This window comes from Brachypodium distachyon, chromosome 5 (assembly GCF_000005505.3).
Source record: "Brachypodium distachyon strain Bd21 chromosome 5, Brachypodium_distachyon_v3.0, whole genome shotgun sequence".
NCBI classification, from domain to species: domain Eukaryota; kingdom Viridiplantae; phylum Streptophyta; class Magnoliopsida; order Poales; family Poaceae; genus Brachypodium; species Brachypodium distachyon.
The window spans coordinates 27,894,380-27,921,984 of record NC_016135.3 but is presented as its reverse complement, the minus strand read 5'-3'; the positions used below and the strand labels follow the sequence as shown (position 1 = coordinate 27,921,984).

Sequence of the window (27,605 nt, the reverse complement as noted above, 5' to 3'; positions counted from 1 at the left end):
GGGGCTTCAGTGGGATTGCACATGATGTGTATTTGTGTCCCTGCCTCTTGCAGTTTGAACATCTTACTGTTGTCATTCTTCCTTTTCCTCTTTGCTCATTTTTCTCATCTTTGCTCTTCCTCCTGTTTTTCTTTCTTTCTCCCAGGATGGACAAGGAACATAGGTGGATCTATGTCTGGTTCTGGTGTTTTTACCCAGTCATGTTGCCCAGGAACAGGGTATACAACTTCACTGTGTGTTTGGACATAGTAAGGCTTTTTGAAGAAATCAGCAACATAGTCTTCTGGGTGCCCCTTTGTCTTGTAGATTGCACAAACTGCATGCTTGCAGAGCAGGCCAGTAACATCCCATTTTCTGCATCCACAAGTCCTGGCTTCTAAGTTAACAGCATGTGTTCTAACTCCACTTGTGATCTGCCATAATCTCTTTGCAGCACAGACAGGCCTACAATAGTTTGCATTTTTCTTCTCCCATTCAAGCTTCTCTGCATAGGTTGGAGTAATCTCTCACTTGTATAATGAAGTTGTTGAAAACTTCACTTAGATTGTTGACAACCAAATCAGTCTTGCAATTTGTATCAAATGCATGTCTTGCCTAGTGCTTAGGGTTGATTTTGCACAACCACTCCCAAACCTCCTCATTTTCTTCCTTCATTCTATCCATTGCAGCATCAAAGAATTCTTTGTTATAGGCATAAGCAGCAGCATCCATATGGGCCTTAAGATCACCTCCCCTGAACCCTGCCACTTTAAAGTTGGCATAGATGTGCCTCAAACAAAATCTCCGTTCACAGTTAGGAAAGATTATATCAATGCAATGAGAAGTCCCTTCTGCCTGTCTGACATGAAAGTCCATTTGCCAAACTTGCCTTCTTCTCCACCTAAAGCATATTTCAGCTGTTCTAGGAACCAACAGCAAGAGGCAATGTCCTCTTTTCCTACCACACCAAAAGCAAGGGGGAACAAGTTGTTATTGCCATCCCTTCCACTTGCAGCTAGAACCTGTGCTCCTGTGGTCAGCTTCACAAAGCAGCCATCAACTCCTATAAAAGGTCTACATCCATTAAGAAATCCTTCTTTCTGAGCATTTAACATGTAGAAAAGCCCATGGAATCTAGGGTTCAGTACAAGAGGATCAGGGTTTTGTGTGACTGACACTATAGCTCTGCTGCCAGGGTTGGTTTCAAGCACTGTCTGCAGGTAATCTCTAATCCTTCTGTACTGGGCTTTGTGGTTTCCAAGCACAACCTCCTGAGCTCTAGCTCTAACCCTATATGCCATTTGCCTGGTGATTTCAACTCCAAACTTCTGCATTGTTGTGTCTATCATGGACTGAATCTTGTAGTCTGGGTCACTTCTAGCATTCTCCTCAAATGTTCTAGCAAGCCATGCACTATTTATCCTAGAGCTCTCTTGAGTGATTCCACATGTATGTTTATCCACACATACCCTAAGGCAGTGTGTCTCCTCTCCACTAATTTGGGAAGATACCATGTAAAAAGGACAACTGCCTTCAGATTTGCAGCTAACCATTACCATGTTCTTATCATTCCTCAAGTACTGGTAATCCCTTCTGTTCTTGATGTGGTAATGCTTCAATGCAGGTCTAAATTGGTGAACATTTGTGAAACACATATGTTTCACAAACTGTGTATGTGGCTGAGGCTTGTCTTCATCATACCACACCTTAGGAAGCAGCTTCTTTGCTCTACTTTTCCTCTTAATGGGTGCTTGAGCTGACACTGCTTCTGCCCCATCATCATCACTATAGAAGTTTGGATCCTTGCAATCATCACTGTCATGGTCACTAAGGAATTGGTCCTGTAGAGCTCCCTTTGCTTTTCTCTCTTCATATCTAGTGACTCTCTCATTTGCTGCTTTTACCTTCTTTGCATATTCCTTCTTGGGTCTCTTTGGTTTGCCATCATTGATAGCAGTTACCCCCCTCTCAACATCGGGATGCACTGGAAATGGGTCATCAACATCACTGTCTCCTTCAAACACTTCATCACCTTCTATTTCAACCTGCGCCTTTGCCTCTTCTGGAGCATAACTATCATCTAAGGAATCACTGTCCAATGACTCATCATCTGAACATGATGAGTCAGCCATGTCTATTTCCTTGCCTTTGCTGTCCTGATCTTCTGGAATTTCCTTGCCTATGCTCTCCTGAGCTTCTGCAATTTCCTCACTGCCTACTGCCTTGCCCTTCCCGTTGTCAGGTTCTGCAATTCTCTCACTGCCTACTGCCTTGCCCTTCAGCTTCTGTTGTTCACTGATTTCGAACATCTGGACAGCAGCTGTGCACTGATTCACACTCTGCTGTGTGCAAATCTTAGCTATTCCTTTCTCTTTAACTACATATGTTAACTTCCTACTTGCCTTCTTCTTACCAGGACTGGGAACATCACTATAGAAATCTAAGAACTTACTGCAAGGTGACAAGTCTGCTTCATCATCTGACCTCTTCATAACATGCAACTTCAACAACTTGCTACTTGCATACTGCTGCAATGCACTGTTAACAGCTTCTTCTGTTCCTAAATTGCTCCACCCTATCCTCCCTATTTCTGGATTGCTCTCATAGAACAGATGGTCCTTCTCATTGTAACCACAATATGACATAAGTGAGAACATATTTCTAACTGTTATCAGAAATCTTGCCACAGTCCTCTCAACATGACCACCAACACCAAAATCCATGTTTACAATCCAAAGCTCGTCATCGAAACTGAGAGATGCAAAAACAGAAACCATACTACCGTGTCAGCTACCAGATGCTGCATACCCTAACCCTAATTCGCAAGATCCCAAGTACAAAATACAACACAAAAAACACAGCAAAAACACATAGGTGGAACCAAACCCCCAATTCCGGATTCGCTACTGCTTACGGTAAGAAATCCGCCGCACCAACTGAAAAGAATTAAAATTTCCCATGCCCCAAGCCTAAGAACAACACAAAATCGCAACAAATCGACGTCGATCATGCCACGTTTCAAAAAAGCGAAAACCCTAAGTCCGCCCGTCGCCTCTCTCTAACCCTAACCTACTTGGGGGACAAATTACAGGCACAAAAGGGGGGAAAACTTACTCTATACCGGCTGCGGGATCCCTCCAATCGACCTTTGGCGACGGCATTCTTCCCCGCCGGCGGCCACCGTCCTCGTCGCCTCCGGTTCCGCCCCTCAACTTCGGAGCTGTGTGGAGAAAGGGTCCCGACACTGGCGAGAGTGTGGAGAAGGGGGTCCCGACAACTGTCTTAGTGCGTGCGGGCTTAGCGGGCTTACGGGTCGGGTCGGGTTTCGGCCGACATGTCACCTGACAGGTGGGCTTGACCTGTCAGGAATACTGTCAAACGCGCTAAACTCATCATTTCGGGCTTGTTGTTACATCGTGACTCAAAATGTGTGATTTTTCGGGCAAATTAGCAAAAGTGGTGGCTCGGTGAGAAACTTGACCCAAAATGTGTAGTTTTCTGAAATTTACTCCCATTTTATCATGAGGTACCTGCTCCTACTGCTAGCTAGCTACCACATTCCTTGCTAAATGTGCTAACATGTATGTATATCTGGCCTTTGTCTTTAAGTCGGACACTTGAAATTTGATCGGCTTGATATCTACAGTTTTAAATAAGTACTACGAAGATATATATCATGATGAATTTTATAATTAAACTAATTTAGATTTTACAGTTATACATGTCGATCCATATATTTCCCTATGAATTTGGTCAAAAGTTAATATGTTTGACTTAGGACAAAATCAGAACATATCTTGTATGAAGAAATGTAGAGAGTGCATGATACTTATTAAACTTGCGTGCACCGCCATTTTCTTTACACTCAATCAGGCATTATATTTTTCTGAATTTCTGCCTCTTTTATTTTGTTTCCTAGGATATCTTTGTCAAGTGGCAAGTACCAAGCCATTAAACCGCCCCCAAGAACTATTCATACAAGTAGCTCTCCAGACCTACGGCTTGGAAAATCAGAGAAGGGGGTGTATCTTGCATCAATTGCTTCTCCAGGGCAGCTCCAAGTTTGGATCCTCGACGAATCCTCTCTCCATATCGAGTGGGTCTTTGAAGCATCAGGCAGACCTTAGGCATGTGCTTTCACATCAGATTCACAACCGGCAACAAGTTCGCGGGTCTTGGATCATGGAAGATGTCAACTACCATTTCTATCGTTCTAAATTTCTAGACGACGACGGTGAACAAGCACTGCCGGAAAATAACTTGGGATGGAATTCTGACAATGATGATGTTCTTGACATGAAAGATACGACCGAAGAGCGCTACAATGAATACATTTCGATCCTTGGATTTCATCCTCACAAAGAAGTTGTCTTTGTAGGTGAATCTTTGAAGAGAGCATTGGCCTATCATTTGAATTCTTCGAAGCTTCAGGACTTGGGAAACATCTACCCGACATGCTATGATCATTTCGTGGATCTCCATGAATTCATACAACACTCTTTTCCATACACGCCATGCTAGACTGGAGATCAGCTGCCCAATGGTAATAACTAGCTGGAAGTTGGGGTGTGCCTTAATTTGTGCACCACCTTGGTTACCCACTCCTAGTCCATATTCTCTGCCCACTATCGTACATCTATTGTAATCGTGGTTGCTGATTCACATCAAAATTGTTCTTGATCAATTACATGTTTACCATGAGTCAGTGGTACTTGGAGTGCCAGTTGAAATCATCCATTGAATTAAGAGAAACGAAAGGTCCTTATTTATTTTTGGGTACCGTAAAAGAGCTCAGAAACTATCATTGATTCGACACACGGTACATCTCCATGTGAGCAAATTTTTTTTACTAAACCTACGCACACCATGCTAACTACAAAAACAGAGAATGAGAGCAGAGGGTAGAGAAAAAGAGAAAACAATATATAGCTATATAGTACATAGCCTACAATAAAAAGCAGAGTACTCTAAAAAGCACTAGAGTTGAGTAGTCATCGTCGATCCTATGATCTTTTCATGAACGGTCTCCGAAGAATATACCTCTCGTGGAAGAACTCCTTCTCGTGTCCCTCCTTCCCACACGCAAACTCCACATCGCTCGGGTGCAAAATCCCGGAGTCATCTGGACAGAATGCGCAGCTGCTTCTGAAGCGGCACAACGGCTCTTCTGTTGAGACGGAAAAAAGAAGAAGAAAAATACAGAGAGAGAGAGAGATTCAATTACTTGAGAGGAATTTCAACGAGAGATCACGCGATTAAACGTACCTAAGATGGTGCAGGTTTCGACGAACAGTTCGTGGAAGTATGGATCGTAGCGTAGCTCAGCGAAGAAGCGCCGCTCGTTTTCGCCCTTGCGGCGAGCCGAGAAGCTGACGTGGTACCAGAAATGTTCCCTGAGACCGACGCAGGCGACCTTGATCTGCATCCCCTTCTTGGCCTCCATGGCCGTCTTGCCGACAAGACATTGGAACTCAGGTCGTTCCTGGTTGTCATAGTTGTACTCTTCGAGGGCCTCGCGGGCAAGTCTCCAGTGATAGCCGGCTTCGATCTCCCTAGCGTGCAATTTATGCATATTCGTCAGTATCAATTACCCATATGTATATCATCCGTTAATTCGTCCAATCTAAACAATACTCCCTCCGATTCACAATAAGTGTTTCAGGTTTAGTACATACAACTTTGTACTTAAATCTGAGACACCTGACATGGATCGGAGAGAGTCGTAGTAAATAAAAAGAAACCAGGGAATCCAAATTGGGACATGCACGGAGGAGAAGAAGAACTGACTCCTGCATGAGCGGGCTGGGGACTGGGGCACAAACTGCCATGAGGGCATCATATGTGCAAGCTAGGTCGGCGGCAGTCTTGATGGGTTCACCTTGGGCGTCTATGAGAGGCAGCCGGAAGCTACAAGGTGAAATCTTGTTCACCTCGCGGCCGCCGGCAAGGTAAGAGAAGAAGGATCCCATATATATGGATGATCTTGTCCAACGTAGGATCGATCGAGGGGTCGTATGGAATAATATAGATCCGAGCTATATATATATAGATCTAACCATCATGTCACATGACTTGTGATATTTATTGCATGCGTTTGGTCTGCCTATACTGATGTAGAAGTTTGTATCAATATAATCAGCTATTGGATTAAATTATTATGAGTAATTTTTTTCCAATATTCCTTGTCCTATTGATATCATTCCTGACAATTCTCTTAATCCTCTCCCGTACTTGTGTGCCTTGATTTCTTAAGCTGATGATAAGTCTTTCGTCTCAGGTGAGTATATTTGTGAGCAAACAGAATATGTGGTTTTTTTGAGCTATTAATTTAAGTTTCCTCTATAGTTTTACACTATTATTCTGATTGCTGCATTTTGTGCAGACAAATGAACTTTACCAGTTAGTTGCATTCTGCTTGTTATTTGCGTGGGTGCATTCTTTTATTGCTTGTAGGCTATTATCTTGTGCACATTGCTTGTAGGCTATTATCTTGTGCACTGACAAAGAAAATGGATTATTTTTAATTCTGCTTGTGAGAGTATTGGTGTATTAAGCTACTTTAGTCGAAAAGCAGGGAACAATAATATTTTGCTGTACTTGACCTCATTATAACTACGTTGTTCTAGATTGTTTTTTTTTGGCATGGATTTTGATGGATATGTAGTGTACATCAAACCTACTCCTGTATTTTCTTAATCGTATTCCAAGTTTCACTCTGTTTGGTACATGTTCATTCACTTTTCACCAACCGTTTATTGGTTGTTATTGGTTTACTTACACCTGTTTTTTTTCTTCGAAAAAATTTACTTGCATTTTGTACCTTTGGTGTTTTTGCTCTTATATGTTGGAACCATGTCGTCTAGGCTCATGTTAATATTTCTTTTATTGATATGTTGCCTTCCTTCTATGATGCAGTGCACTGATAAGTTGGGCCTGGGTCTTGAGTTGGGTTCATTTGCAGCTGGAGTGATGATATCAACAAGTGATCTTGCTCAACACACTCTTGACACGTTAATTCCTTGCTAATATCTTCTGCACTCTGTTTTCGTGTAGTAAGATTTGCCCGTTTCTTTTTAGTTCGAAGGGCAACCTCTATTTTGTTTCATCTTTCTTTTGCTGCTTTAGTCAAACTCATAGCTAGACTGAGTAATTCATTATATGTTCTCTTATTTCAGGTTTGTTCTTTCTGCAGATTGAACCTATTCGAAACCTCTTTGCTGCTCTTTTCCTTGCCAGCATTGGGAATTTGGGATGCTAATTAATGTCCATTTCCTGCGGAACCATGTGGATATACTTCTTGCAGCTGTAATTTTGGTGATAACTATAAAGACATTTACTGTTGCTATTGTGGTAAAAGGGTTTGGCTATAGCAACAAAACATCTCTTCTTGTAAGTCCTTTTAATTTGTTCGAATGTGCTCCCATGTTCTATATAGCTCATGCAGTCACACTAACCTCCTGTTTTTTCTACAGATCGGCATGTCTCTTGCACAGATCAGGGAGTTTGCTTTTGTTCTTCTTAGCCGTGCTTCAAGCATCCTTCTGATCGAGGTTATTTATTCGTTTCCTTACGTGTTGCAACATTAACCTCATTTTTTGTGCTGCTTTACTCTTGGGTACATGTATGCCTTTCATTCTAGCTTTCTGACAGTTTCTACCTTTGGCTTACTTTTCCAGTAGTCAATAATAAATGTCTCGCGCTGAGAATTTATATGTCTGCAACCACTGTTATTTCATTAATTATACATTTAAAACTTACGATGGCAAGCACAATAACATATCTAAATGATGATATCAGTACTTAACACTTAGCTTGCTCTTCAGCATAGTTTGTTGGTTGTACATGTCTTTTGTGGTCCATGTGGCACTGCTGCCTCTCAATTCAGATCTACCCATACTTACATTTGACAGCTGCATTCCTTTTCTTTTCAGGGCAAGCTGGATCTGCTGCTTCTCGGAACCACTGCACCGAGCTTGGTGCCTACCTATTCTCTTCATTCTTTTCAAGCTTATTTGTGTTGTTTCTATAATTGTAGCATAGTGGTTAGGGGCTCTAGTAGCACCCCTCTAGTCCTGGGTTCGACTCCCATTGGGAGCAAATTCCAGGCCGGAGGGTTAAGAAAAATCCCTTCGTCTGTCCCATACCAAAGCACAGGTCTAAGGCCGGTTTTGATCTCACACCGCGGTGCCGCTGTGTATGGGTGGGGCATGAGGTTCGGGGATTTTCTAGGCCTGTGTGAGAAGGTCTTCTTCTTTCAAACGATACCCCGTCCACGGGCCTAGTAATTGTAGATATCAAATCTGTGAAGTGGAAGCCCAAACGAGAACATGGTCATATTCCGCACTGCCGTCATTTTGTTCACGGACCATCTCTACATTTGATGGAGTTATTTCGTCATGATGTAAGGTTAATGTGTTGCTTTGTGTGTTACTCTGTAGGTAACAACACCCCTGCTGTTCAAAATGATCCCAGCAGTTGTCCACCTTGGTGTTCTTTTGAGATGGTTTTCCGTTGATACGTTGATATCAATCAGGTGGAGGTACACGCTCATATCAACTGAGTTCATATAAAATTCCTGTGAAATAATAAAGTCTTATGTAGACATCTTTCTATCCAGAGGGGCTTAATGTCCAAGGGAAAAAAAACTAGCAACTCAAGTGGTAATGTAATAAGCAATGCTGATGGATATATATATGAAAACGACTGGGTGCTCCCCGGTGAGGTCAGCCACCTACGGAGTTTGAAAATTTTGCGGTATGTGCTGAAAATCTGAACACATTAAGCCATTCTGGCACACCTTCCGTGCAATTAAATTGTTTTCTTTTTGTGCAATTAAGTATTCCTTGGATCCTGGATGAAGGAATCTGAAAACTTAGGCACACGTATGTATATCTTTAGTAACAGGTTTGCTGTTGTTAATGTAACTACTGAGTTAAAGATAGAGGCAAAAGGCAAAGTGTAACAGGGTGTGCCCCTGCTCGCCTGAAGGGGCAGAAATCAAGCTGCAAAGTGTTAAAAGTCAGCAACGTTTTCCCATGTATCTGGATCCATGGACGCGGGAAGATAGTTCTAAATTTATTTGACCCACTAAATGTTATCAGGACTGCCTTGGTAGATGCAGCAATGTTTTGCCTACTACCTTAGTATGCTTATGGCAGTTTTCTTTCAATTTTTATCCACAATCATGAATGAATTTATTCATGCTTCCATCAATTTATTAAGTAGCCTTCTTTTTCTTTAGCAACACAAATATTTGTGAGATACGCCGAACTGTTTAGACAATGATCTAATCCTAACTTGAACTGGTTGTTTATTAGTTTGGACATCCAAATTAGCGTCATAATGTTTTCTAAGTAAAGTTGCAGTTTAGATGCCTAATGTGTGAGCTAAGAAATCTTGGTGTTGACAACAGCAGGCAAGTGGCTTGGATAGCTATGTTTTTTTATGAACTTTGTAACCTTTCCATGTTCTTGGTAAAAAAAGATATGCATTCCTACATATTCTCAGAAATATGACTAATGTATAGTTGTCTCACTGTCACCTTTCAACTATCGTAACACTGAAACTGTATCAGAGGCACCTGAAACTACAAAATTCAGGATCCACAGAAAGTAACAAATTATGAACTAAAAACTACAATTATGATGAAGCATAAAAGGCTTGATGCTCCAATTGGTGTTGATATCATGAAGTTGAGAAGTTGAAAAGGCCTTGCCACGAGTTCATACATATGTATGGAAAGATACTCATATAAACAAAAAATAATTGAATGGCTTAATCTTTGTATAGTATGTGGCCTATAAATAATGCCTATTCTTGAATTACAGAGCAATGAGAACACTCCCCAGGTTCTTTTACAAGTTTCTTCTTCTTTAGCATGTAGTACACGGTCAAATATTTGTGTTTATTCATAAATTGTCTCATATATATAACTTAAGAACTATAAGGACTTAATTCTTCTTTATTCCCAGATTTCCTGCTTATTTTCTCTTCATTTTCCTCTGCATAGGCTTTGCGCTGCTTCTGAATATCTCAGTTTTTTCTGAAATGTACTTTTATCCATCATAGGTTTGATGTTACCAGTGCTCTTCCATAGATAAGAAATTTTTGGTAGAATGCAAAAAATAAATGTGCCTACATATTTTTTGTCCCCTAAATTAGGTGATTTTGTTTAATCTGAATAAGTGCATTCATGTACCATGAATGCGTAGTTTGAGATCTGCATATACTTAAATTTTCCATTAATCCCTCCGATCCATATTAATTGTCGAAATATTATATGTATTTAGACGCTTTTTAAGCATAGATACATCCATATTTGGGCAAATTTGAGACAATTGATATGGATCGGAGGGAGTATCATGTTTGGGAATACCAGGCAAGTGATTATGTGGGAGATACTAGGCAAATGATTATGTGGAGCTAAATCATGACTAGCCATACTTGCAGCGTTTTGGCTTATTGTCTAATCATGGTATATCAGTGGAATAGATCAATCTGCATGCACAATCCAAGGAGCTAGAATAGCTTCGTGTGTACTGCATAAGTGAATAAATTGTCTAAACCTTCATTATAAAAAAGGTTCCATGGGAGCTTGATTGTAAGGATTTGAGCTGAAATGAGCTTTTCGTTGAATTTCAGTTATGGAGAACCACTTGGAGATAGGTAATTTTCCGGAGTAGAAATTAACTCGGCGGGACTTCCCTCACCTCTCGAGTTGGACTCATGAAAGGACAAGACGGCAGCGCAGCAATCACCACAAATTGGCCTAGCTTTGTTCGTGCGGGTAGAATCAAGGAACGACAGATCTTTGCTTTCGTAAGCACAACTCCCCAGCACATTCCATGACACTTGATTTTGCACAAAAGAATACCTGTGCATTTCCTACAGCTCCATTGCCTGATCGTGCTCATCCACTCTCCCCGCAGGTGCACCCTCTTCAGTCCACTGCTGCCGACTTTGCTGCGCCTCTCTGTGTATGCATTCCCTCTCAGTCACAGCCTTTGCTGCACGCGTCAATCCTGTCTTGTTAGCATAAACATCCCAGGTTACCCAAGCTTGGCTTCAATTCTATCTTGTGAACCGCATCTCAGTAGGGATGTCAACGGCTGCTTAAACGGCGCCGGAAAGCCCGCATACTAGCTGTTTTAGTGTGTTTTGCTACCGTGTTTGCCTCCCGATGCGTGTCTGCATGCGTGACCGGTGCCTAAACGGGCAGCCATTTACATCCTGATATCTCAGGCCACTCGGCCTGTAAAGTGTAAATACCTCTCTATGTGACCTACTGCGACCATGTGATATCTGTGAATCAAGGTCACAGGTCAGCCTCGCGCAGCACCATTCTAGCAATAACATGATATATCTACACAAGTTCAGGCACTTGCATACTACAGCTGCTGCAACAATCAAAACAGAAATACTTTACACACAAAGACTTGCACAAATCAGGACACAGCATAAGTTATACTCTAGTACAAATCACAAACAGGTACGCATCTTACATAACTGATCCAGTCACAAATAAAACACAGATGCTTGAACAAACAAACCAGTGGTAAAACAGGATATCATACTTCATAACAGGATTCATGCCTGAGCACCATCCCTAGCAATCCCTAAAAATACATCCTGCTTGAAGCAGAGACAGACCAAGCAACAGTAATCTCCACCTGATAGCCGCCAAGGTCACATGTAGCTTCTTTTTTTGGGGGAATAAGGTCACATGTAGCTTGGCTTATGTTGCAAAGTTTTGGCTTAAACATGACATCACCTTGTGCAGCAATACCCCGACCAGACTCCGAGTATGCTTCAAGGACAACTTTCAGGCCTTCTAAATTTTCATGCCCTGGATTTATTTCAACAGAAACCACACGCCTTGACAGATCAATGTGACCGTCCGTGCCCATTGGCAGTTCTCCACGAGAATCGAGCAAGACGACCTCATTGGCATCCATAGTGGAACCCTGGCTAATCACAACTCGTCCTCCATAACTGAAACTTCCTCCTTTAATGATGCGGACACCCAAGAAAGTGGCCTGGACTGCGTTCTCAATTTGTTCCAAGCTTAACTGAGCTGTGCAAAGGCAATTGTCAAAGTAAACATTACGAAGCAAAGTACCGTCACCATGGGAGTAATGGGATGTCTGCATGATCAAGGTTCTGTCCCAAGACATCGAAATGCCCTTCACCCTTAGTTGCACTTCAAACTCAAGCGGGTTTATAGCTAGAATTCCCCGAGACGGCCCAGTCAGGCGCAAAAAGGGATCCTGCAAATAGCATCACCATTGTTATACTTAAATGCAATGAAATAATCAACAGTGTCATAAGCAGCATCAAGTAAAAGAGAGCGATTGTATCTCAAGCGATTAAGAAATTTCAATTTCTCAGTAGATTTTTCTCCTGCCATCGTCCAATATAGTTGAATCATTTAATTCTGTTGTGTCGACTAGTACTGCTGCTGTACATTGGGCTTCAGCTGGGCCTTCAAATACCAGCCATGCTATTACTAGACAAGCAGGGGACCTAATCATTTGTTTAATATGTTCAATGGGACATGGTCGTGGGAAGGGTGGTGGAAGAGGGAATCAGCGAGGGTTAGGGAGATCAAATCAACAGGAGCTTCCTCCGTTCCAAGGCTACCAGCGGATGGAAGGTTTCTCTCAGTTGGGAAGAGCCAGATTCCACCTGGAAATGTAACTCCTCAAGCAGAACAAACATCAATCCTCTCATGACAATGGGAGGAGTGTCTGAATGGATTGCAATCAGGGGGAGCCGGTATCTGAAAGTGGTTCTAGACAGAAAAAGAAGAAGAAGAAGCCAGCCTGCTTGGAGTGAATGTGCAGAACTCAGATTTGTCATATTGAATGGATCTCTAGTGTCTCTAGAATCCCTTTTCATTGTAGTGTCAGAGAAATGAATTTTTTATAATGCTTGCTACTATTGTTGGTGGCCTCTCCTGTTTCAGCCATATTAAAGCATCAGAGTTTAAATATCTGTTAGTAATGAGGCACTTGGTCTAGCAGCACTCCTGATCTGACCCTGTAAATTGTTGGTATGTTTGGTTCAATACTATAAATTGCCACAGTTTCCTTGTCGAAGTGTGTTAGCCACATATTTTTGTGATGGTAAAAATCGGTGGTGACAGGTTAGGCAAAGGTGTGGAAGAATATGAAACTAACTGATTATGAAAGGTTGGATAGTTTGCTAAGAAAATGTCTCAACTTACAGTTTTAGTGCTAACCAAATGGTTGCCTAGACGAACTTCCCTTACTCGTGTGTGACAAAAAACGAAATGCCTTCTGATTGGTCTCGATAATTATTACTAAATCAGCGACAATTATTATGGATCGGAGGAAGTATAATCGTAGGTTCTTATAGGAGTCAAATAAACCAGGCTCCTTAGATAAGATTTGTGATAATTGCTTAAGCTTGTCAGTTATGAATTGGCTTGACTAGTGGCACGGAAACCTTAAAAGCTATTACCTAAAGTTGTGATGTTGATCGAATATGTCCCAACTGTGAAACTAGTTATTGCAGTATGTCAAGTAACTGGCAGCTTCATAATCCTGCCCCTGGCATCATTGGCTTGTTTTCCAAGTGTACCCGTTCAAGTGCCTTCTGTTATAGTTGGCGCTTGGTACAATATCTATTGCTGCACTCTGTGTCCAACGTTGCATCCTTTGGATAACATAAATTAATTTATGTAATTTGCAGCAAAATTTGGGCTGGACAGATGATAATGTCTGAAAGGAGCGGGAAGCTACTGTTTTGTCTATTGGTGCTGTAGCAGAGGGTTGCATTACTTGATTATATCCCCACCTTCCACAGGTAATTTAATGACTAATTATTGATTTATCCATGCGCTCTGCAAGACCACGTTTGCAGTCTATCTTTAGCTATGGTCAAATGAGCAAATGCCATTTAGAACGCATACCTATTAATCTTACTGGCTTCTGTTATCTGAATTGGAATTTTGAACTGCAGTAAGTTACAATTCTAGTATCTAGTATGAATAATTATCCTGTTGTCACCTATCTAATTGCATTAATTGCAATACACTGTACCCTTTCTGAGATGTTCTGTTCAACTGCAGATTGTTGCTTTCCTAATCCCACTTCTTGATGACAAGTTTCCTCTTATACGGAGTATTACTTGTTGGACCCTCTCTCGATATAGCAAGTTCATTGTTCAGGTAACAGAATACTCATATTTGTTGTTGCTATCCTCATCTGTTTGGAATAATTTCTAATTTTCTACCATGTGCAATGCAATTAAAACATGTGGTGCTTGGTAGTAATACTATATGTACTTTATGTTGTATGTTTAAGTTTGCATTGGTGGGGCTACTTATTTTAAAATATGCCCAGTGTCATGTATGTATTCCTAATGCTTTGGGAGAATGGGGTATATACTTATGTGGACTTGGTTCCTTGTTTATGCGTGCTCATGTAGTAGATCTGTGGCTCTTAACTTCTTATGACATTTGTGGTACAGAGCCTTGGCCATCCGAATGGTTGTGAACAATTTGATAAGATTCTCATAGGTTTGCTCAGAAGGATATTAGATACCAACAAAAGAGTGCAGGAGGCTGCTTGTTCTGCGTTTGCAACACTGGAAGAGGTGATTTGACTATCTTCGGTTGGTTTCCCGCACCGAGATCTTGTGAATAATTACTAAATATTGGTACCTATTTTTCAGGAGGCTGCAGAAGAACTAGTGCCCCGACTGGATATTATTCTGCAGCACCTCATGTGTGCATATGGGAAATACCAGGTTCTTGAGAACTTAAACATTCATAAAATTTGCAACTGCATTGGGCACTGCCATTCAACAAGCACTTCCTCGAGTCTCCTTTTCTTTGCTCTAACACCGTTATTCTTTTGATTAGAGGCGAAACCTTCGGATACTCTATGACGCTCTTGGTACTCTTGCTGATGCTGTTGGAGCAGAGCTATACCAGGTTCAACATTGATGAATTCATCTAATGCTTGTTCTTTGTATTAATTAGATATTCTTCTGTGATGATTTCCTCAATCTGGGTTTTCAGCATGTTAATTCCTTTATGATGTCATGCAAACGAAATATCTAGATATATTCATGCCTCCATTAATCACGAAGTGGCAGCAACTTCCCAACTCCGACAAAGATTTATTTCCACTGCTTGAATGCTTTACATCTAGTGCACAGGTACTGTTATTTTAATGCGTAGACCATCTGTCGTGCTCATGTTAGAATACCTTTTTGGTTATCTCAGTAATAAACTTGGCACAGTATATAGAATTATTTGAATTGAAAATGTTTACTAAAGAGTTTATTTGGTAATAATAATGTGGTATGGAACCTGCCTTTTCAATTCATGAATCCATGATGCTCTGGCGGTTTCTTAGTTGGTACAATACTACAAGAATCTTGACTAACCTTATATGTCTTCATTGTTCAATACTCCCTTCTTTTCTTAAGGCTGGTCATAGTGCATGGTAATTTAGAGTAACATGTCTTTGTTACTATAAGTTACTACCTCTATAGTGAGCAATGTCATAGGAGTGGTAACATAGAAACTTGCATTTATTGCTTTATAGGATCCATGGTAATACTTTAACATTGTGGTCTCTTTGTGGCTTGTATCAATATGAAATTTTGCTTGTTGATACACATGGATAAGTTCATGAATATAAAGTTGAATAATAAATTCATAATAACAATGAAGTGCCAATATAATACTTCTTAATTATATAAAATATATTTAGCATTACATGGATGAAGATACGGAGATAATCTACCGTGGCTTGAACTTTTTCCAAATATGCTCAATCAAATCATTTTTCAGAGCTTTATGCATTGGACGATCCCAGATTCTAGCATCTCTTTCAAGCACCTTGGCAAATACAGGAATGTCACCGTGGGTAAATACCGTTGGAAGGACAATAGATGAGCCGGCTTCCTCATTCCAATCAAGAAACCAGTTGCTAAAACTTCGGATCAAACGAAGAAATAGGTTCAATTTTATGTACAGCTGTAGAAGGGGAAAATTTGGATCCATCACAAAGAATTGATCGATCTACATGACGGCGGTGAGTTTTAGCAGGAAATCAGGAATACACAGGCGATTCTTCGTGACGGATCCAAATTGACGTATTTATAAACTAAAATCGAACAAATATTGACATCTAATCAATATATTATGTTGAGAAGAGAGAGAGGCATATAGACGTATTCAGTGCTCGTAATGTAGTTAGGACCTTATGGTATGGAAAAAGTTGTTTGTAGATTTAGAATAGCATCAAAACATTATGCAGAGGGCATTGCTGGGTTGTATCATGACAACATTGTTTGAGGGGTTAATGTTCAAATTTAACTGATGACTAAATAGAGCTATTTACCTCGAACCGCTGGACTTGTCAAACTCCGGTCCTTCTCTGCACGAGCTGCGGAAGGGTTATTCGTTCTCTCTTCACCTGCATGTTGGAGAGAAAGCTAGCAACACAGACACTTATTTGTGAACCAGATCCGGGAAAGATGAATATAGAGGGTGCAGATGAGCTTGCCTAGGTCATCGGCGATGATAATAGGGTCCCATTTTGTGGAACCCTTCATCCTGCTAAAGAGCATGGTGGCTGTTCGTAGCATAATAGGACACATCAGGGAAAATGAGCACAGGATGGCAAGGGAATTTCTGGAGGGAAGGCATAATTAATTTCTAGAGGCGCACAACGGAGGCGAGCCGGCGACGAGCGCAGATGAATCAAGGCGGCAGCGACGAGCGTAGATGAATATAGGAGAACCCGAGATTAACGGAAACAACGCTTCGTTTACGGCGTACTATGAAAGGAGAGCCCGAGGCTAACGAAAACGCTTCGATTACGGAGCGCATGCGTGGAAAAGAGGCAGTAGCGCTTCGTGTAACGAGAGACGGCGAGATCGATGGCAATAAAGAAGGGAATCCCAACGTGTACGAAGAAAACGGCCAGGTGCGGATTGACTAGTTAAGTATGCAAGGATGTGGGCCCAGGCGAGTTAATCACCCATCCTTCTCCTCTATAAATACCAATCCTATTAGCGCACAACCCCAACCTAAACCCTAGAGCACCCCCGTCTTAGCGGCGGCTTCCTTTCCTCCTGCGCTATGCAATCCTCCACCAATGCTACTCCTGTGCTATGCACTCCTAGTCTCCTCCTGCATCACAAGAGCATCAAGTCTTATTCCCCTGCGTTCTTGTTATTCCTGGTGAGTATGGGTAAGAATTCTGTTGCAGTCTGGCGTCTATGAATAATTACCCCTACTAATAAAGATCCGATTATTCGTTCGTCGCAGAGTTTGGTGTCTTTCTGCGGAACAAGAGCACCAGATTTGTACTACTTCGCACACATCTTTCACAGTGTAGTATTTGGGCCGGCCATGGGGCCAACGCATGTCATGGGGCCGCGGCCCAAATTCATATGTCCACCCATACAAAGATGCCCTCCGGTCTCCCATTCCCCAACACATTTTGGATAGACCGAGGCGGAGGCGAGAGGGTTTAGCTGCGGCGGAGGCGAGGGTTTTGTTGGGGCGCAGGAGGCGGTGGAGGCGGCTGCGGAGGCATCAATTTTTCCAACATAAGACAGGTTTCCTCATCACGTCCCGCATTGTCCTTTGTTCCTTCCGCGTAGTTGATAATTTCCGAGCTCTTTTCCCGTTTAGGTCGGGTTCTCCTGACCCCTCTCAGTTTTGAATCTTGGTTCCTTTTTTTTGTTCTTCTTCCTTTTTTCGTCAAACAAACACCGATCTATACCACTAGCCCCGAAAGTTGGTTGTCTTAGATTTCAGATTGGGTTTTAATTGTTCATGTGTAGCTAGAGTTCATGATGAATCCATTGCTAACCCAGCCCCTAACGTTGGTAACTGCTAGCCCCCCCGAGCGGATTTCAGATTGGCTTACTGCTCCCTGTTTCTCGGGTTTTAATTGTTCATGGGTAGCTAGAGTAAATGATGTATCCACTGCTAACCCTAACCCCTAACGTGTCATAACCCCTGAACGTTGGTAGAATCTGTCACAAATTGAGCATGCCTGAAGATTCCTAACTTGATGCCCCCTCTCTAGAATTCCATGAGTATTTAATTTTTTATGACCCTGTTCATACTTTATGCTGCAGTCATGTCTGAGGATTCTGAAGCTGATACAAGAGGGTGTAGAGATTTTACGGGCGGCGACCCTAACACCCACTCTTGAGGACCTTTGCACACTACACTACTTGGGATATCAAACTTGTGGAAACTCAACACTTTATTCACTATTTCAATGTTGGTACAACACTCTTTTTAGTGGCTACCCTACACACAACCCTACCATGATAGCTCACTTCTCTACTTGGTGTGGTGATACACTACTTGTGATGATTGTGGTACACCTATGAGGTGGGGAGCACACCTATTTATACTTGTACAAGACCATGTGGTACATCCCACTACAATTCTCTAGAATACTCTACATGTATCCTAGTTCTAGAGAATTCTCACTTATTCTTGAAACTTACCCTAGCTAGGTCCTGCCATGGTAAATTGCAACACTCTTCAAGTAACCTCTCAAGCCTTCTAGAATATTCATATCCTCTCTCATGGCACTAGATGGCTCCTTTTAAATATCTTCTCCTCTAATAATCCAAACTATTCTAGAATCTTCTCAAATATGCGTAACCAATTCCCAACACTCTCCAATTATCCAGAGTGGTCCAGAATATTCTCAACTATGCATTGCTATTTCTCAACAGAGAGTGGCTGCGATCTCTCTCCGCGAGTCCCATCGGCTGTCTGCCCTCAGACACGTTGATGGTAGAGCATTCGACCTTGCTCGAAACAGAGCCATTGAGAAGACTCTTCAGAAAAGGCCCATCCAGAAGTCCTATGATGTAAGTTTTACAGCCTGACTAATATGTACATTGAGGACAAATTACAGTTTACTCATTTTTACACTCCTTCAGGACATCGTAAGGATTGGATTCAACACCGTGGGTACTCCAGCTGATCTGCTTACATTTTACCGGGAGTTGCTTGAAGAACACATATCAGTCGCTTCTGCACTCGTTGATCATCAAGTGTACCTTGCTAGCTCTGATGCTGCAAACGCCGAGCAGGCTCCAGTCACCACTCCACATATGAAGAATCCTGAGGTTAGGTTACTTTGCTTATCAGTGTCCATTGAAACCAATCACCTGTCCATTGAACTGATCACATGTCCATTAAACCTCTAGAGGAGAACACTTTTCTTATCGTTGATATGGCTGGACCAGAAGGTGCCGCAGGGCCCATTCTTCAGATTGCCATCAAGCATGCCGACAACTACTCTGCTGCTTTTCGTGCTCTCCATCCTGGGGAAGATCGTTTCCTGAAGCCCTGGTTTGCTTTCAACGGAGCTGAACTTCCTCGACATCTGTTCATGCAAGTAAGGCCCTGCTAGTATGATATGGCGTATCAAAAACTGTAAGTCCCTGCCTTTTATGTTCGTTTGTTGTAATTGGTGGTTTTTGTGTTAGGTGGTTTCATATTTTTGTTCTTTTCTGTCAGTGAGTCAGTGTAGATCAACAAAGGGATTTTCAAAAAGCTATTCAGTTTTTTCATACGGCATGCTGATGATGGGGACTTCACCAACGCTGTTGGAATTGTCTACAAAGACACACTCTTTTTCCTCCTTGGTGAAGGTAAATTTGTTTTATTTCTGTTAACTTCTCTGCTGCTATCACTGTTTAAGGTTGTCTATCAATGTTTCTTCTATCAATTCTTGATCGTAATGTTCCTTTTTGTCCTCTCAAGGGATGCGCTTCTGGGTGGTGCAGCAGATGATTCACACTTATGCTTTCAGCGCTTACACTGGTCGGCCTAATGCTTTGATGGTTAGCCTCATACAAGAGTGGAGTGACCTGTCTTATGCTGTGATATCTCTTTGGCTTTCTGACCTAGAAACGGACGATGCTGTCACACTCAGGATGTTCTACCATTTGCATACAGTAGATAACTCGCTGTGGAGCTATGAACGTGCTGATCAGGCACTCGGGGAATTTGAAGCTAAGTTTAAGAAGTTGATGACTTTTAAGGACAGTCCGGGTGGGTATGTCTTTAGCTTTCTTGCAGGCCGAAGGCTGTTCTTGCTAAAACATCGCCGGATTCCTGTTTTGAGAGCGTTGATGCGTAGGTGGCTACTGGAAGCTTTTTCTGGAGTAAGTTGTCTCATTTTTTTCTCAGTTTTTAATTCGTGTTAGATTCTCGGTTTTTCTTAAATTTAAGTCTATAATTTGGTTCGGTTTGCAGTTTTCTGAAGTCCGATGAAGACAACTGATGGGAACAGGGAGGAAGTCTTGCTGTGTGAAGAGTGAGAAGGAGTCTTTTGCTGTGTGAAGAGTGAGAAGAAACATCTTGTGCTACGAAGAGTGAAGAATGAAGGGGGAAGATAGTCTCCTATGGATCTGCTAGCTCTTTATCTAGTTTCTTTTCTAGAACCGCGGCTCTTTATCTAGCTGCTCTTTATCTCGTTCTATGCAATGACAAGAGTGATGAATGAACTGGGAAGATATTCTCTTATGTAACTGCTAGAAAAAGGATAATGCTACCTGGGAAGATATTCTCTTATGTGTGAAGAGTGAGGAGTCTTTTGCTGTGTGAAGAGTGAGAAGAAACATCTCTTGTGCTACTGGTGTACGAAGTGTGATGAAGGAAGGGGGAAGATGGTCTCTTATGTATCCGCTAGCTCTTTATCTAGTTTCTTTTCTAGAACTGCGGCTCTTTATCTAGTTGCTCTTTATCTAGTTCTATGCAATAAGAGTGATGAATGAACTGGGACGATATTCTCTTACGTAACTGCTAGCTCCAAACCCGGCCGGGCAGCACGCACCAAGTTAATTCAAACCGATATGTAATGTATGCAGCATATATGCAATTAGGGCGTCTACCATCGTTCCTGCAGTTGCAGCACAGACCGATTGATATCTATAATCTCTATAAGATTCATCCCCACTAAGTGCAGTTAATAAGTGCAGTTAATGTTTGCAAGCTGAAACCACATGCTTCCACGTCATCTGAAATATTTGCTTCGTTGGATGCCATGTTTACAGCTGGGATTAACGTTCCTAACCTGAGTCTTTCCTCTTGATGCTAATTAGCCCAGCCCAATTAGTGGTCTGTATAGGCCGTGCGAAGGGGCAGAGGGAATCGTGGTGCTCCAAGGCTTCAAGGCCCAAGGCCGAGCGAAGGGGCAGAGCCACGTTCGGTGTCAATTGAAAAAAAACAAAAAACACCGTAACTTCCTCGCCGGCAAGGGAAAAGCTAGGGATAGCGGCGCTCCTGCTGCTGGCCGGGCCGTCCCTCCATGCCAGCACCGAAAACCGCCGGATGACCTCTCATCTTCCACGTAGCCGTCGCTATTATTCCTCTCCCAAGCTTCAATGCGCCAGTAACCGTCAACGTGACCTGCGGCAGAATGAGAAGAGGCGCTCCATCCATTTTATTGGCTTCCATCAGCTGGCTGTCGTACATGAGTTTGAGTCCCCTTCCGGAGTGCGTCTCCTCCCTTCCCCCCACCGCGTCTCTATATTCAACCCCTCTTTCTCCTCCCCTCCCCACCGTGTCTATGTTTACCAAGCAGTAGCAGATTAGCAGTGTAGCGGTGTTAGATCCCTAGCAAAAAAAAAGCCACCGGTGGCAACATCCCTAGCAGCGACGCACATCCTCCCCTCATCGGAGTTGGCGAGCCGCAATCTTTCCCCTCCAGGAGTTCGTGGTCCCTCTGAGTCTCTGATAGTCTGATGCCTCTGGAATAAGATGAGTATTATTAGTTAAGCTTCTCGCTGCGCTCATCTGTGCTTTGATCTTCCCATCTGCTTCTCCATGTCATATTCACTCCAGATCGTTTACTTGCTTGCAGGTTTTGCTTCATAGGTGATTGATAAAATTCCTATGTGAACTGATGTTCCTTCGTGCGGCAAAGATTGTAGATGAAGATCCTCCTTGGCATGGTATCAATGTGCTTCTATGAAACAAAATCAATCACTTAATGTATGTATTTATCATAATTGACTTCCTGCAAGTTCGCGGGCCTTGGATCATGGAAGATGTCAACTACCATTTCTATGGTTCTAAATTTCCAAACGACGACGGTGAACAAGCACCGCCGGAAAATAACTTGGATTGGGATTCTGACAATGATGATGTTCTTGACACTAGAGATACGACTGAAGAGCGCTACAATGAATACATTTCCATCCTTGGATTTCATCCTCACAAAGAAGTTGTCTTTGTAGGTGAATCTTTGAAGAGAGCATGGGCCTATCATTTGAATTCTTCGAAGCTTCAGGACTTGGGAAACATCTACCCGACATGCTATGATCATTTCGTGGATCTCCATGAATTCATACAACACTCTTTTTCATACACGCCATGCTGGACTGGAGATCAGCTCCCCAATGGTAATAACTAGCTGGAAGTTGGGGTGTGCCTTAATTTGTGCACCACCTTGGTTACCCACTCGTAATCCATATTCTCTGGCCACTATCGTACATCTATTGTAATCGTGGTTGCTGATTCACATCAAAATGGTTCTTGATAAATTACATCCATTGAGTTAAGAGAAATGAAAAGTCCTTATTTAAGATTTGATGATTTGCCCCGTAAAAGAGCTCGGAAACTATCATTGATTTGACACAAGGTACATGTCTATTTGAGCAATTTGTTTTACTAAAACTATGCACACCATGCTAACTACAAATACAGAGAGTGAGAGCAGAGGGTAGAGAAAAAGAGAAAACAATAGCTATATAGCCTACAATAAAAAGCAGAGTACTCTAAGAGTTGAGTTATCATCGTCGATCCTATGATCTTTTCAGGAACGGTCTCCGAAGAATATCTCTCTCGCGGAAGAACTCCTTCTCGTGTCCCTCCTTTCCACACGCAAACTCCGTTTCGCTCGGGTGCAAAATCTCGGAGTCATCTGGACAGAATGCGCAGCTGCTTCTGAAGCGGCACAACGGCTCTTCTGTTGAGATGAAAAAAAGATAATACACAGAGAGAGATTCAATTACACAAACTACACATCCACAGCTGATAACGCCCTGAGTTACTTGAGAGGAATTCTAACGAGATCAAATCATACGATTAAACGTACCTAAGATGGTGCAGGTTTCGACGAACAGTTCGTGGAAGTATGGATCGTAGCGTAGCTCGGCGAAGAAGCGGCGCTCGTCTTGGCCCTTGCGGCGAGCCGAGAAGCTGACGTGGTACCAGAAATGTTCCCTGAGACCGACGCAGGCGACCGTGATCTGCATCCCCTTCTTGGCCTCCATGGCCGTCTTCCCAATAAGATACTGGAACTCGGGCCGATCCTGGTTGTCGTAGTTGTACTCTTCGAGGGCCTCACGGGCAAGTCTCCAGTGATAGCCGGCGACGAGCTCCCTGTGTTGCACATAACATATGCGCGTTAATTTCGTTGTCAATTATCCGTATGTGTATCATCCGTAATTCGTCCAATCTATAAAAGAGATACTAGCAGATAAATAGATTCCGAGGAATCGAAATTGGGAAATACTTCCTCAGATTCTAAATTCTTGTCGTGGTTTTAGAATTGGAGGGAGTATATATAGGTAAGGAAGAGGAAGAACTCACTCCTGCATGAGCGGGCTGGGGCCTTGGACACCAATCGCCATGATGGCATCATATGACAAAGCGGCAGTCTTGACCTCGGCGTCGGTGAGAGGGAGGCGTAAACTGCAAGGTGAAATCTTGGCGCCGGCAAGGTAGGAGAAGAAGGATCCCATATGGATGATGGTCGTACTTGTGTAGGCGTGTCGATCTCTGGAGGGAATAATATAGGAACGAGCAATCGGCGGTAGATCTATTCTAACCTCGGAATCCTAATCCTAATCCTAATCCAATCCAACAGAAAAAATAATAATCCCAAGGCAGCCCTTGGCGTCTCCGGACCTGCTACATGTTTAGAGGTATCAACTACATGTAACATATCCAGCGTCGCCTCCTGGGACTCTGTGCCGTGCAACCTCAGGGAGACCTCCTGCTTCATCTTCCGATCGACGGCGCTTCCCGCTGTTATATACTATATATATCCCCAAATTCAAGGCACTCAACCATGCCAATCTGCAGAGATGAAGATGTAAATTGTGCGCTATCCAAACAATCAACCAGGAGTATGTGATAGCTTTCATATCATGAATATCATTGTACTACTGGTAAAACTACCCTATAGGTGAGTAAATATCGTCCAGCTTAAAGTATTGAGAGCTGATATTTTATTCGGAGGTACTTAATTCAGAAGTGCAAACAGCATACCTTCTAGTGCCTGACCATTTTAGAAGAAAATGGTACAAGGGGTATGCAATCTTCATTCCAAACAGTTCAAAAAGGGAAGATGCTTATAATTATCAAATCTCTGCACAAACCAAGTTATATGTGAAGCATTGCCTCCATCCTGAATGTTAAAGAGGTCGGTCCCTTTTTTTTAAGAAAAGAGGCGATTGATTCAGTTTCCACGAAAATCATGATAGCAAGCAATTAGAACTCAAAAACACAAGGTGGCATCTGCAAGACAAGCCAACATTTAGCAGGAACCAAAATCTGAAAAGAGAAAATAAAAGAATGACAATGATGTTGCAACCCGAATTCCATTGTCAGAATCAAGGTACGGTCTCTCTTTTTATGCTGACTATATTTGAGATGCTAAAGGGTCGAGACAATGTAAGACAATGATGGAAAACTGATCACAAGAGGATACTAATCCACAAAGTCACCAAACTATTATTTCAATATAAGATTACAATAGTATCTGCCTGAGAAAATGAGAAAAACACCGGTTTAACTACAATATCAAGAAATGTAGTTAAGTGCTCGTACAATGCAATGGAATAATGAAAAATAAAATGTACAAAAACTTAGACCAAAATAGTGTTTTATGCAACAAACTTCAACAATTTATACCATGTCATGACAAGCATCAGCCTCTTCCTATCGCTTGCCCCTTTCGATGACCATCAATGTAAAATTACTCAAAAAAATATCAATATAAACTGTAGTGTAATAACACTCGAAATTTATTATGCCAACATAGCACTTCAATGGGGTTGCTTGTCTTGGGTCAGCACCAAATATTTGTCGGTCGCATTCTAGAAAAAATAGATTTGTCGGTCAACACTTGAAGCTTCTACCTATGTCTGATCTTCGATAGCAGAAATAACTAAATAACAACATAGAGAGAGCTGTTTGATGGCCATAGAACAACCAATGTACATGATTGCAGGTAAACACAAAGTGTATGTATGTGCCAACATCCATAAATGAATGGTCAAACTAAGTGTCTGTTACCACCAGTATAATAATCTAGATTTTTACATGAAGAGCACCTTTCTTTTACATTTCTAATGCCCTGTCAAACAAACAAAGTTCATGCACTAAAAAAACTGGAATGGCTTGTTCAGCAAACATGATACTAGAGAAGTTTCAACACAGAATGAAACAAATACCAACAGGCAACAGCCCCCTGATGGTATATCGAAAACATTAGTAACAGAATTGTGTTTAGGTGGACCTCAAGAGCTTCACAACCTTATATTGATCAAATATGGTTGAGGTAAACATGCAAACTTCTAGTCTGCCTCCTAATTAGAGTAAGCCACTATCTTCAATGGACCTCTGTTCAGAAAATAGAGTCTCAACAGCAACCTGAGCAGCGTTATGCTTACCATAATCCACACAAACTGAATGAGAATACATATAAGGATAAGACAGACCAAAGGCGAGATGGGTACATGCAACAGATGAACAGAAGAGATGATGACAAAGAGGCAACACCAGCCATGCTAATGCAGATAAGGATAAGACTGATCAAGCGATCAGAATAGAGCCTGAACTAAATTAACCGTATAGCTCAACAAAAGATTTAGACGTCGATTGGAAGGGGAAAACAACAGAACATCTGCTCAAAAGCATGACGATGATTGGCGGGATACTTTAACTGCTTTAAGAATGGAACTAAATCAGAACTCTGTGGACAATTGGCAATCGAAGCGTGCACTCTATTCACTGGTATGAAAGTCACCTTTCCATCTTTTTCTCGAGTCAATACCTGAATTATCCTCGTCGGCACATCATCATTTTCAACCACCACATGGAACATTAGAAAAGAATGGATTGCTAAAAGAACAGAAATGGTGAGACTAAGGTAAGAATGCTATGCGCCTGCACTGCAGCCAAACAAAATCAAGCGCCTCACCTTGGCTCAACAGCTTGCTGCAGGTTGGTAGATTAGATACACAGTACACTGCGGCGGCCCGCATGGTGCAGGTGTTGGGACTTGGGAGAGGCGAGGCCCAGGGGAACGCCGCGGGCAGGTGGTGCGCTAGGAGCAGTCCGGGCACGGGACGGCCGCGACGAGTATGCATCCCATATTCCCATGCATACATGGGCGTAGCGAGCCCGCCCACGTGCGCCGTGCGTCCGCCTGGGAGGCAGCGGTGGCGGCAAGGGATGCGGATGGGAGGCAGCGGCGGCGGCGATGGACGGGTGGCGCCGCCGTCGCGGTTTGGATCGGGATCGGGAGTTCAGTGGTGATCTGAGCGGTTCATTTTATCCTACGGCTGAAAATGAATGGACGATGTCAGTTAGATCGGGAGTATGTATGTACTAGTAAGCCAGATGTCATTTCTCTTGAAGTAAGATGGGTTTTATTACCATTTTCTGTGCCGAGCCACTTACATATGTGTCATGGTCAATTATGGCGGAGCACAGGTTATCTGTGTGGCAGTTGATACTGAATAGTTGTCAAATAAAAAATCGTACAAATAGAAAAATGTTGATGTATCAAGAGTTTCAAACAGACAACATTTGAAAGTACTTAGAAGATGTATAACATAAGTTCATCACTAAAATGAATATTCAGAATGATATAGGTTTACAACATGCAAAAAGTAAACCAACCCTACTCTCTCGAATAAAGGGGTCTCTAAAATTTGCCCTATATAACTATTAACCATGTGCATAGACACCTCGAACTACATTCGAACACATTCCATACATGCAATAGCTAGCAAATCATGTACCTCTTTCCAGCTACTCTTTACCTTGAAGGGAGTGCTTGTTGGAATAATCTTACCCAATGAAATAGTACACGCAATAGTTAGAGTTCTAGTTGTACTCGGAGTGGACTCCTAGTTGTAATTGGACAAGGTTAACTAGATGGCAAGTGCTGCCACGGGTGATTGGGTGAGTCTTTAGAAGTAGAAGTACTAATCCGTATAGGTGTTCTGGTCCTAGCTAAACTGGTTGGGTAGTGTGTGTGTATATACACAATCAGGTCAAGAGGGTTGTAACGTGAGATTTATAAGAGAAATAAACAGACAAGTATGACAGGTGCTTTTGGCCATAATTTGGTGATCCTCGTGTGGTCTTCATGTAATTGATTTTTGGGCAAACCCAACATTTGGTATCAGAGCAAGGTCCAATTTTGAAGACGCGCTTGCCCCGGGGAGGCGATGTGCTAGCGCCTCGAGGCGGGCAATCAGCAGCGGAACGGTGTCCGCAGATCAGATCGGGTAATCGGTGGCTGTGCGTGCATGGAGGAGCGTTCAGCGGATTCGATCGAGTCGTCGTCAGGGGGGGG

At 42.4% G+C, this 27,605-nt stretch overlaps 3 protein-coding genes, 2 long non-coding RNA genes and 2 pseudogenes across 9 annotated transcripts; 4 read left to right on the top strand and 3 right to left on the bottom strand.

The window, feature by feature from the left end:
* Positions 1–474: 474 nt before the first annotated feature.
* Positions 475–2,702, bottom strand: LOC112269404 (annotated as a pseudogene).
* A 2,116-nt stretch (positions 2,703–4,818) lies between these two features.
* LOC112269531 lies at positions 4,819–5,412 on the bottom strand. Its single transcript, XM_024456425.1, has 2 exons — positions 5,245–5,412; positions 4,819–5,146 (listed from the first exon to the last, which is right to left on the bottom strand). Exons 1-2 carry the CDS (start codon positions 5,402–5,404, stop codon positions 4,983–4,985), a joined length of 324 nt encoding a protein of 107 aa, XP_024312193.1. The 5' UTR covers positions 5,405–5,412; the 3' UTR covers positions 4,819–4,982.
* Positions 5,413–5,805: 393 nt separating this feature from the next.
* On the top strand, positions 5,806–8,549 carry LOC100825163 (annotated as a pseudogene).
* Positions 8,550–13,764: 5,215 nt separating this feature from the next.
* On the top strand, positions 13,765–14,938 carry LOC112269481. Its single transcript, XR_002961324.1, has 5 exons — positions 13,765–13,806; positions 14,072–14,170; positions 14,473–14,598; positions 14,677–14,751; positions 14,867–14,938. It is a non-coding gene; the product is annotated as an uncharacterized LOC112269481 (long non-coding RNA).
* Positions 14,939–18,509: 3,571 nt separating this feature from the next.
* LOC112269403 lies at positions 18,510–19,344 on the top strand. Its single transcript, XM_024456099.1, has 4 exons — positions 18,510–18,533; positions 18,727–18,864; positions 18,937–19,125; positions 19,207–19,344. Exons 1-4 carry the CDS (start codon positions 18,510–18,512, stop codon positions 19,342–19,344), a joined length of 489 nt encoding a protein of 162 aa, XP_024311867.1.
* LOC112269498 lies at positions 19,333–20,671 on the top strand. Its single transcript, XR_002961347.1, has 4 exons — positions 19,333–19,435; positions 19,520–19,653; positions 19,766–20,169; positions 20,261–20,671. It is a non-coding gene; the product is annotated as an uncharacterized LOC112269498 (long non-coding RNA).
* Positions 20,672–22,575: 1,904 nt separating this feature from the next.
* Positions 22,576–26,598, bottom strand: LOC100824863. Of its 5 annotated transcripts, none has more exons than XM_010242340.3 (4): positions 24,284–26,598; positions 23,603–24,091; positions 23,106–23,392; positions 22,576–22,976 (listed from the first exon to the last, which is right to left on the bottom strand). In XM_010242340.3, the coding sequence occupies exons 2-4, from the start codon at positions 23,752–23,754 to the stop codon at positions 22,813–22,815; spliced, it is 603 nt and encodes a 200-aa protein (XP_010240642.1). In that variant the 5' UTR covers positions 23,755–24,091; positions 24,284–26,598; the 3' UTR covers positions 22,576–22,812. The 5 variants fall into 5 exon arrangements, with proteins under 5 accessions (XP_010240642.1, XP_010240641.1, XP_010240643.1 ...); XM_010242339.3 differs by having other exon boundaries at positions 23,603–26,140; positions 26,220–26,598; XM_010242341.3 differs by having other exon boundaries at positions 23,603–26,072; positions 26,220–26,598.
* Positions 26,599–27,605: the final 1,007 nt, after the last annotated feature.

Excerpts from the sequence above, each read along its gene's own strand:
- LOC112269531 (XM_024456425.1), bottom strand. The coding sequence starts at position 5,404 with ATGCAGATCAAGGTCGCCTGCGTCGGTCTCAGGGAACATTTCTGGTAC. Across the intron at positions 5,147-5,244 it reads CGAAACCTGCACCATCTTAG|AAGAGCCGTTGTGCCGCTTC; the intron begins GTACGTTTAATC and ends CCGTCTCAACAG.
- LOC112269403 (XM_024456099.1), top strand. The coding sequence starts at position 18,510 with ATGGTAAATTGCAACACTCTTCAA. Across the intron at positions 18,534-18,726 it reads TAAATTGCAACACTCTTCAA|AGAGTGGCTGCGATCTCTCT; the intron begins GTAACCTCTCAA and ends ATTTCTCAACAG. Across the intron at positions 19,126-19,206 it reads CACATATGAAGAATCCTGAG|AGGAGAACACTTTTCTTATC; the intron begins GTTAGGTTACTT and ends TTAAACCTCTAG.
- LOC100824863 (XM_010242340.3), bottom strand. The coding sequence starts at position 23,754 with ATGGGATCCTTCTTCTCCTACCTTGCCGGCGCCAAGATTTCACCTTGC. Across the intron at positions 23,393-23,602 it reads CCCAGCCCGCTCATGCAGGA|GGAGCTCGTCGCCGGCTATC; the intron begins GTGAGTTCTTCC and ends TGTGCAACACAG. Across the intron at positions 22,977-23,105 it reads CGAAACCTGCACCATCTTAG|AAGAGCCGTTGTGCCGCTTC; the intron begins GTACGTTTAATC and ends TCATCTCAACAG.